An 11,112-nucleotide genomic window follows, 5' to 3' on the forward strand; every position below is an offset into this window, starting at 1 on the left:
CACAAATCTTCATCTGATTCTTTACGACCTTACTACAGAACTCTAAGAACACTTGAAAGCTAGAGATATTCAGAAGCGTTACGTTACATTCATTCTGGGTTAATTGTTACAACGAAGTCTAATCGAATGTTTAATCGATGACCTTTTTAACCTTAATATAGCATTATTCACCTTCTACAGAAAGCTCTGATGTCGTGGTGATTGCAGCAGTCACCATGGGAGTTGTACTGGGAGTTCTCTTCGCCGTGATGGCCACACTGTGCCTTAGAGCCAGGAACATATGGACGTCGTGTCGTCTGTCCAAATCTCGTTAGTACATATTTGCCACATATCGCTGTAACCTGCGTGCATTTCATGTAATAACTTAAACTCTAAAAGTTTCAGTTTATTCACTTTACCAGAAGGTTACACTCAAGTCAATTGACCTGTTTTTCAGGTGGTTCTGGGACAATATACAATTAATACGAAAAGTTATACAGTGACACTAATAACAATACATTTTCCACAGCCAAAATGCATAAACTCGTGTATTTTGCCAAGATATCATTGTCAGTGTTTTATTCTGACTTTTATAATATCAAAACAAATCCATCCACTTTGTTGGCACGGTGTTTCAACAACTAAAATGTGATACATTCGATATTCTAAGCATGCATTGCGTTTGTTAAGACTAATAGCCACAATTTATAACCACTTTCTTACATACGTCTTGATGAGTGCTGCAGTGTGAAAGAAATCATGTTAAGTATTCTTGTATGATACCATTACATTACATTATTACGTCACAGTTTGTTTACCGAAATGAATGCCGGGGCAGTTTGTGGTCAATAGATGTTTATATTGTCAGGTGTGTGTGTTTGTGTAGCGTTACATACACTACTTTCGTCTACTGTCACAACTAAATAAGTCATTACGGCATGTAAAGCTGTGTAAACAAAAATAGACCCAGCAAAATCAAATACACCTGACTTTAAAAAACTTGAAATGGTCTTTATTCTTTAAATGACTGGTCTAGAATTTTCTTTAGAATAGGTAAACAAACTGTGACGTAATAATGTAATAGGTCCATTGCATGTGGTTTCAAACTAGTCATGGATGTGAATTTCTGAATATGATATATATGATTGGGACTACATAGAATCCATGTTCATTTGTCTATCTTGTATAAAATTTGTGCACAAATGTTGGTATAGATGGTTGCTGCTTATATTATATCGTACTTGGTATATAAAAATTTCATACGATCGTATTCTTACCGAATGAATATATGTTACAGCAGAGAGAGGAACACGTCGGTCCGAGTCCTTCTCATATTGTGCGGGATCAGAGGACGAGCTTGCAGCAAAGTCGTCATTGAATATTAGGTACGTGATGGTGTTTGTAACTGACCCTCACAGATATCCATGTTATCATGGAATTCGAAGTTCATCTGTGTTGGTAGTTACATGTTCAGAGTTAAATGTTAAATCATACAGATCATGGATATCTATGAAAGTTCATCTGTGTTGGTAGTAATCATAGTAAAACATTGAACTTTATTCTAACACAAGGGTAACAAAGCAATCAATTTTTCGACGATGAAGGCGACAGTGGTCGTCGAAAATTTGATCGCTCTGTTACCCCTGTAAAGTTCAATGTTTAACATGGATATCTGTTAAGAGTTAAAACTTTTCTTCCAACACAAAGGATGTTCTTACCTAGAGCTTTCAAACAGCCACTCTGATCTTCTTCGATAGACTGACCCAGTAATACTTATCACGTGGCCTCTCTGAAGTGTGACATCAACACTGGGTCAGTCTATTAACAAAGATCAGAAGGACTGGTCGAAAGCTCTAGGTGAGAACACCCTTTGTGTTGGAACAAAAGTTTTAACTCTAAAAAGATAATTATTCATGTTTTGTATAATGAAAACAGAATTATCGGTCTAACCAGGGAGATTCTTGTTTTTGTATCCAAACCAAGTTATGATAGTCGGCAGAATTCACATTTAGCACCCTATTATTAATATATGTACTGTGTGAGATATCATAGTATGTCACAGTATAAAGCTTACTTATAATGTCTAAACATACTTTGGATACCATTACACATTGGAATGTTGTTGAATATTAGTGAACCATAACTGAGTTGAAGCACATTCATTTTTTTTTCTCTTTGTTTCCAGTTCCAAAGTTCCTGAAGACGAACTGGCCACCATTGAACTGCAAAAACTAAACGGCATTTCTACACATCGTTCCACAAGCAGCCTAAACAGCCAACCAGTTGTCATATCAAGCCCATGTACGTTCTACTGTTCTTGTCTAGTGTAAGGTACATGTATACCGATAAACTATATCTAGTTGCAGCATTGATATCAACAATGCATGGTCGACAATATGTCAGACCATTACTCTTGTTAGACAAATTATTTCATGACATCATTTTCAAATACCACAATGTAATGTGCATCAAATCACAAATTTAGATTCAGTTTGCAATAAAAAACGTATATTAGTCATTTTCGCAGTATTAGTAATTCTCAGCCGACGTTTCGGTGACCGTCTGTCACCTTCTTCAGGGCAATTCTGGCTGGTTCACATTGCACAGCACAGGTGTCGCTGCTATAGATGTGTTCCCAAACGCAAAGTATTTACATATTTACACGGGTACATGGAACAGTATCTACAATGCAGCCCCAAATAGTGATTATCTATAGCAGCGACACCTGCGCTGTGCAATGTGAACCAGTCAGAATTGCCCTGAGGAAGGTGACAGACGGTCACCAAAACGTCAGCTGAATAAAGCCCTTGGTTGTGTAAAAAGGTCTCTTTCTTCAGTGATTTACCAACCCGATGAAACTATTCACGGAAGACGTATTTTGTTTGTGCAATTACCTAGTTATCCATCCGGCTTATACGGTCCACGAAACTGCAAAGCATCCGCACCAGTCGATCCAAATTACAGGAGAGCCCGGAAGTAGTTTTGAAAATTGGCTTCGCACAAATTGACTTTGGGAGAAATTGTTCTCAATTTGCGAGCCATTTATCTATGGTAACGTCCAGATGACAGGAAATTGAAAGAGACTTGATCTTCACTTTTAATCAACATAGAAGCTAATGTACCTTGGCGCAATCTTCTCAGTGTCGGTATCAACACAAAACAGATGCACCGGTTTGGCTTACCGCTTACGATGACTGAAGCGGTGAATATGGTAAACAGACGGAAAATTCACACACGGCTCAACGTGTTAGATATGCTTAAAATACACCATATTTCAGCCATAAGGCTTACAGGCGTCCCATCCAACGCTAATCTAAGTTGACAGTTACAATCAGATTGTGAGATAAATGATACCATCATCAAATTATATGTCTAGTCTTGTCTGATAATTAGTGGTTCCTATTGGGAAGATTATTTGAATGTCATGATTTTTTAGTGAATTTTCAGTAAATTTTTAGTTCGACATACATACTAGTCATTGTTACATCATAGGGAAATATGCGGTTCCAAATGTAAAGTGTTTCTATATATAATATAAAATTTGTTAACTAACAACACTGAGCTATCGCAGGCCAAAATAGAAATTATTGTTAAAGTACTGTCACATACGTATTGTATTGTTACAAATTATAATAGTTATAAACAATAAGAAATCAAATGTCAGTTATAAAGAATAAGATCCCGTCAGAACCAGTCAGAATTGCCCTGATCAAGATGACAGCCGGTCATCGAAACGTCGCCTCGTGAAAAATAAATGGTTGTGATCAAAGAACTTTGCTATTCATTCGTTTACCAACCTGATGAAATTATTTACGGATTTATGCAATTCAGATTACAGAATTCAAAAATGAATATCAAATAAGGAAAATGTAACGAAGGTGGAAAAGAAGCAATCCTTACAGTTTTTAGCTAATTCAATACGCATTCAATACTAATGACACTAACAAATAAACAGTCAGATAATAACAAAAATATAACTAACAAGAGTTCCACGACCTCATACCTTCGCCAAATGATGTTAACCCTTGCGGTTGAAGAATTATACAATTTTAATAATTGATTTTGCAAATAAGATCCTCATTTGCATGGGTTATATCAGTTGATCATATTCTCCACCCAATGACAGTCTTATCTTAACAACAAGGCTATTATAGCACTTCCTCATAAATTATGCAAATGAGGTCATGATTTGAATAAATTATGTTTATTGATGTTTGCCTTCACTTAACTTCCAAATGTGGCAAGTATGAAATTCCCAGCAGTTACAACTATAAAATTATAAAGATTTTCCATTAATTATGCAAATTAGGTCTTCATTTACATAATCTATATCCTCAGATTTTTTTTTCATTCTCAATTACATTTAACAAGTGTTTCATAGTCCTATTATCGAACAATGCAGAGTTTTAGAATTTCCTCATTAATTATGCAAATTAGCTCCTGATTTGCATAATTATCATTTGATTATGTCAAGCATCACTTCAGCTACCTACATACCAAAAATCATGACAATCCGTCACCCGGTTCCTTAGTTATCATCCTTCGAAAAATTTTCAACAAATGCTCCTGCAGTTCCAGAACAAGCCGCTAGGGGGCCCAAACTTATGTCACTTCTTCCCTACCTCAAGAGCTATCTACCAACCAAAATTCGTGACCCTAGCATGTACAGATCGCGAGATATCAAAACCGGAAGTTCTGCTGCAGTACCAACAAAAGCCGCCAGGGGGCCCAAAATCTAATCATTTCTAGCTCTCATGAAGACCTACTCACCTACCAAGTTTCATGACAATGCATACTAAGCTTCTTGAGTTATCCTGTTCACAGACAGACAGACGGACAAACGCTACTGAAAACATAACCTTCTTGGCGAAGGTAATAACTTATAGTGAATAATTGTAATCTTAACCCACTTCATAACGATAATTTTGAGTTATAAACCTACGGAAATAAGAAAGGGAAATGTTGATTGTTGATAAAATAACAATGGCATCATGACATATGAATTCAACAATTGCATATATCTGCCCGATCCAGTTACAGAGATAAAGAGAGCGGAGTATTCCCGATTCACAACAGACAGAAGCAGGTGTCAGGATGAGGAGGAGGAGGAGAAATATCCCAGGCACTGTCCTTATTACGTCGGAGAGCTGACAAACAGACAGGAGACAGTGGTGAGTATTATTTATTTATTTATTTCTGTTTTATCTAAACAGGGTAGAAACCTCAGTGCTATTTAAGAACACTGCTTTTCAGGAATGCCCTGTAGCAACAAGTTACACATGAAAGCAATGAAATCGACACATTAACCCTACCTAGACCGGGGAGGGGGGGGCTAAAAGTGCCCGCGCCAACTTTGATGTCACATAGCGTCTGAACGGCTAGCCGTAGAACGGCCAAACTTGGTGACTTTTCCTAGAATATTGTTGGCAACAATTATCTATTATTGGAATAAGATAATAATTTTTTGTGTTGCCATGGCAACGGGTTTCTGGCAGGCATTTTTTGCTAAATTTAGTTCTTTTTGTTTCAACAATAGAATTTTATGAGTTTTATGTCAAGTTACTTATGGTTTCTAATATTAATAACATCCCATATATTTTTATGTAAATTCTGTCATTAAATATGCATAATTTATGCTAATTTGATGACGTCATTGGCCAAAATCCAAGATGGCGGACCATATCATTAGAACAGGTATATACAGGTTATTTTCATTAAAATTTCATCAATACTTCCATTTCTTTTTCCAAAAAAAGATTTAAATGAAGGTCTTTAGTATGTTTACAATGTAATTTAGACTTTATCATGAAAAAAAACTATTTTTGAAAATTCAAGATTGATGATCTAAGATGGCGGATATCTTAAAATGCATGACGTCATTTTATGACGTCACCGGTGTTTCTATGGGCAACATAAGACTTAGTACACCCTAATATTCTGTCATAAACACTTTTGGTACAGTTATATTGAATACCATTAGTTTTGAGGGAAAACCTTATCTAGACGGTTTTGGCCAATAAAATCACATTAATGACGTCATAATGACGTCATATTACGTCATAATGACATAAATTTTAGATATGATACATTTTTACTAGTACACCATCCTCTGAAAATTTGGTGGTCAAACGACATACCGTTCGCGAGTTTTGAGGGGGGGGGCTCTTTTGACCCGGTCCCCCCATGCCAAAAAAAGCCCGGTCTAGGTAGGGTTAAACAATACATAAAGATACAAAACAACCAAGCATCAAAACAAAATCGTTTACCGTAAATCAATGTCGTTAAGCCAGGCCAAGGTCAGGAGTCATTAATTAGTCACTAATGACCGCATTTTTTTCTCATCTTGCGTCGTGAGTTCCAAAACAGATTGCATGCATTTACTTATGGTTTGTAAACCCTTTGTTTATTCCAACATTTAACACAGATCTCCCCAATACAATCCTTTAAAAGGGGGAAAAAGAATTATTTCAAGTGTTCTTTCCAAACAAAAACAAAGAAGATAAAGGAGCCATCACGTGGGTATCATCCTATTCTACCATAAACAAAGAGTTGCTAATCTGGATTGTGATAAGTTGGATTTAGAATACAAATTTCCTCAGTCTGCAGAAGAGACGTATACACTCTATTGTGACGGGCAAAATGACTCCTCTCATGAGAATTCCATGGATAATATGCTGCTTATAGACTGGATTAATGCTTTTATCTCCAACCTTTGTAACTTGCACGTTGCAAATTGAATGCCAAGGCCGGATATGCCAGTTAGAATCGAATTCAGAATCTAATAAAATTACCCAATGCTGTGCAAAAATTATATTTTGATATATTTCTTAATGAAACATATTTTTCAATAATTCAAGTTATTTTGTGTAATTAACTTAAAAATACAAAGACCTAACTTTATATCTATTTAAGCCACCCAGGTGATATACACTATCAATTAGGTATCCTTAATAATCGACATATCTGTGTGAATTATTACCTTACTTATCGGGTCTTATACCCCCTCTGAAAGGTCTTCCATCTTGATGAATTAGAATTGTCTGAGCGATGAACCCTCAAGCCAATGAGGATTCCCTCAATACTCTGGGATTGTTGACTTAATGTGAGTGGAGACGACACCAATATGAAGCTTTGTATCGCCAAAAGGGATAGGCACAAGATGATACAGTTATCCACATAATAAATCATGCTAAGTACATTACTTCTGTATCTAATACTGTTATGTACCCTACCTTCATCCAGAAACTTCTACCGTCTGCGAAGAGGAAAGAAGACGGTGACGAATCTGCAGACACCATTGGGTCAGATCCCGAGGGGTCGGATATCCAGGCCAAATCTACTGATCATTATCAACCTGAGGCCGTCACCCAAACAAACTTCGTATAGTGAGGACACTGATGAAGTGCACGGTTCCAGCTCAACGATCGAGAATTCTGCCATTTATGTGTGACAACCTGGACCTCTCTCTAGTAAAGACTCATTCAAGTCACTTCAAATTGAAGGTCATATCCTGCATCCAAAGAAAACAATACCAATTTTACTACAGCTTACTTCTTCTGAAAATAATTTCATCAGAATGGTAGAATATATGGATTTTTTCTTATACAACCCGTACTGTATCAGAATGGGCTGTGTAATTAGAAAACTCTCAGTGCCATATGAGCTAACTTCTTATAAAGAAGCCCCCTCCTCAACTACACAGCTTAAGGCCAGACCAATTTAGTTTGTTGGTTCTCGGATTAAAATAAGTAAATAAAAAAAATATGAAGCGACAGGGCGAATAAGAAAAAACAGGCTAAGTCACCCCCAAAAATTTGGCCAAAATGTTACGAAGTCAACATACCTGGGTGGGGTTATGAATTATTTTAAACTTTAATGAAACCACTGAATTTACAGACGGAAAACCTTTAACAACTAGGAAAACAGGGACGTTTTCAACTGTTGGAGCTAAAATATTAGTATTTTGTAGCTGATCCAAAACTTCAACTCTTTTCTTTTTTTTTTTAATTCAGAAAAAAGAGGTTTATCCGAGAACCAATCGATTAAGATGGGCCTAAGTAAAGGGAAACGTACTATACACACGGGCACTATTTCGAGGAGATAGCTATCATACAGTAAATGCTGTTCATCAACACTGGTAGCAATAGTTCCACCAAAATAGCGATTTTATCTCTTAAATGAGATGTGTTAGCTACCATTTGAACGTATTTCTATTATTTTCAAATGATGGGTTACAATGAGTTATCTGAAAATAGAAATTTGCCCTTACAATGTCAAACGCGGTCTTGGGCAAAAGCCGGTTATCCTGGTTGCATCGAAGGGTAAAAAAGTACTCTTGTGCAAGCGGGGGGATTTCGTAGCGTTACTTGCACTCCGTAAGGAATTGTGTAAGCAGGTAATTCTACAATGGGCATCTTAAACACGATGTTATCAATGCTGGTAACTACCTCGAAGACTTTCCAAGTCAGAACACAGTTACAGCCTGAGGACTAGGATTACGCTCGGGTATTTTTCTAGACTCTTTCGTCAGCCAAATCGTGAGAGGGCAATGCTTCAAAGAAGGAGAATTGCTCTCTTGAGGGAGTTGCGACTTGGGTGCTTTATTTAACAGCGTTTGGAGGAGTGATTATCATTCCTGAAACGTCCATGAAGAGTTGCCATCAGAATCCTCCATGAAGACTGAAAAGGAAAGCTGCTGAACGGAATGGCGTTTGTGATTTATCGATATGGGTGGCTAAGTGTAAGAAAACCACAATGAAAACATATTTTTGGTCTCTCTCTAGATACAAAGTACCTCCTGGTGCTACCAAATGAAGCATAATATTTCCCCAGCAGATAAATCAAATGCCAATCTGTGTAAAATGATAATTTTTTTCAATATTTAGCAAATTGTCAAATACATCTGTCATTAATTACAATTTTCAGAACCCACGTGACTTGTAAGAATCGAGTATTGTAGAATCTCTCTGGAATATTACTTGACATTACGATGGACATTAAACCTTACGCATCTTATTCAGGATTCAATATCAATGTTGCAATCATTTTTATAAATAATTATTCTTTAAGTGAGAATTGCAATTAATAAAGACGTACAGTAATATATTTCGGCATGTACACGATGACAAAAAATACTAATAGGTCGATTATGAATAGTCACATAACTTGTGAATTCATTTATCTTTAGTGGGAGTCTGTTTAATGGTATTCACACATGCTTATTGGGCATGTTGGGGTCACCTTTCATCAGATGTAATAACTAAGATGTATTACATCTTCAGAGTTCACTGTGAAGAAATCAACGATCTATTTGCGGGTTGACTGCTTCTTGTAAACAGAAAACATGGAGGTTTTCCTTCAAAATACTGTTGGGCAAACAGACACAATCTTAATTTTATTCAACACACCATTTGTAATTTTAATGGGTATGTCAGTGGTAAAGGCAAGGAGAACAAGAGTTCCGAGATCTCATACCTCCATGAAATATGGGCTTGACATGTAAATGTAAATTTCTTCTTTAATTATGTAAATTACATCCACATTAACATAATAAATGCATCGTGATGTTAACTTTTGATTAACTTACACATGTACCAAGTATGAAATTCCCATCATTTACCCCTAAGGAGTCATAGAATTTTCGCATTAATTATGCAAAGTAGGTCATCATTTGCATAATTGGTATCTGTTGATGTTCGATCTGCCATAGATTACATACATTACATGTATGAAAGTACTATAATGTAAAACACTGTAATTATAGAATTTCCTCATTAATTATGCAAATTAAGTCATCATTTGCATAATTTGTAGTTAATTATGTACATCTCTCTCTCGGCTACCTACCTACCAAAAATGATGATAATACCTTGTTCCTATCTGGACTTATTGGCTTTTAAAGATTTCACCCGAAAATCTCCTGCAGTTCTAAAACAAGCTGCTAGGGGGACCAAACTCACGCCACTTATTCCTGACAGGAAAAGCTATCTGTCACCAAAAAGTCAAGACCATAGCATGTTTAGGACAAAAGATACAAAAACCGGAAGTTCTGCTGCAGTACCAAGGTCATCCACCAGGAGGCCCATATTTGACCTTGACCTTTGTCTTCCTAAGACTTACCAGCGTACCAAATATCATCGCAATCCATAAAGGCGTTATGGAGTTATGCTGACTACAAATGTGCGGAAACACAAACACACAGACACACACACATACAGACACACACACACAGACAGACACGCCTCCATGGAATATATGAGTTTTTGTATACAGTACACTAAGTGTTTCAAACACACAGCTAATCAGGCCTGCAGCTAATACAAACCCTAACCCTGAAATAGGTCACCTATTCCCCTGAGGGAACCCCATTAATCAAACCGGGTCCCAAGCGCACTGACTCCATAGCCACACAATGACACATCTGTTGGCTGCAAAGGAGATTCCTCATTAAACCGGAAGTGCTACTGCACTACCAAGGCCATCCACCAGGAGGCCAATATTTGACCTTGACCTTCGCCCCCCAACACCTACCAGCATACCAAATATCACCACAATCCACGAAGGCGTTATGAACTTATGAAGGTACAAAAAAGCGGAAACACAAACACACAGACACACACACACACACACACACGCACACAGACGCGCCAAAAACAATACCTTCCATTTCATGGAGGTAATAAAGCTAGCGTCTTGTTCTACAAAATACATGATTTTAGGTGCGATTAAATATCGGATTTCATGCAGTCCATGTGATCTCACAGCAAAAGCATCTATAACAAGAGATCTGAGATCACATACCTCCATGAAATATGGGCTTGACGTGTAAATGTAAATTTCCTCTTTAATTATGCAAATGACCTCCACATTAACATAATTAATGTATCGTGATGTTAACTTTTGATGAATTTACACCAAGTAGGAAATTCCCATCATTTACCCATTGAATCTTCGCATTAATTATGCAAATGAGGTCATAATTTGCATTATTGGTATCTGTTGATGTTCCATCTGCCAAAGATTACATACATTACATGTATTAAAGTACTACAATGTAAAACACTGTAATTAGAGAATTTCCTCATTTATTATGCAAATAAAGTCCTCATTTGCATAATTTGCATTAAGTTATGT

At 36.7% G+C, this 11,112-nt stretch overlaps 1 protein-coding gene across 1 annotated transcript in view; it reads left to right on the forward strand.

Annotated features, from left to right (window-relative positions):
- LOC109464654 (hemicentin-2-like) overlaps positions 1-7,513 on the forward strand; it is a 101,460-nt gene extending 93,947 nt beyond the window's left edge. The window contains exons 11-15 of the mRNA XM_019761676.1: positions 181-309; positions 1,277-1,364; positions 2,165-2,280; positions 5,014-5,150; positions 7,222-7,513. Coding sequence (XP_019617235.1) covers positions 181-309; positions 1,277-1,364; positions 2,165-2,280; positions 5,014-5,150; positions 7,222-7,365 — 614 coding nt within the window. The 3' untranslated portion in view covers positions 7,366-7,513. The remainder of the gene's footprint in view (positions 1-180; positions 310-1,276; positions 1,365-2,164; positions 2,281-5,013; positions 5,151-7,221) is intronic.
- The last annotated feature ends 3,599 nt before the right edge of the window (positions 7,514-11,112 follow it).

The sequence above is a fragment of the Branchiostoma belcheri genome, unplaced genomic scaffold, assembly GCF_001625305.1.
Source record: "Branchiostoma belcheri isolate BF01 breed outbred unplaced genomic scaffold, Haploidv18h27 scaffold14, whole genome shotgun sequence".
NCBI lineage: Eukaryota > Metazoa > Chordata > Leptocardii > Amphioxiformes > Branchiostomatidae > Branchiostoma > Branchiostoma belcheri.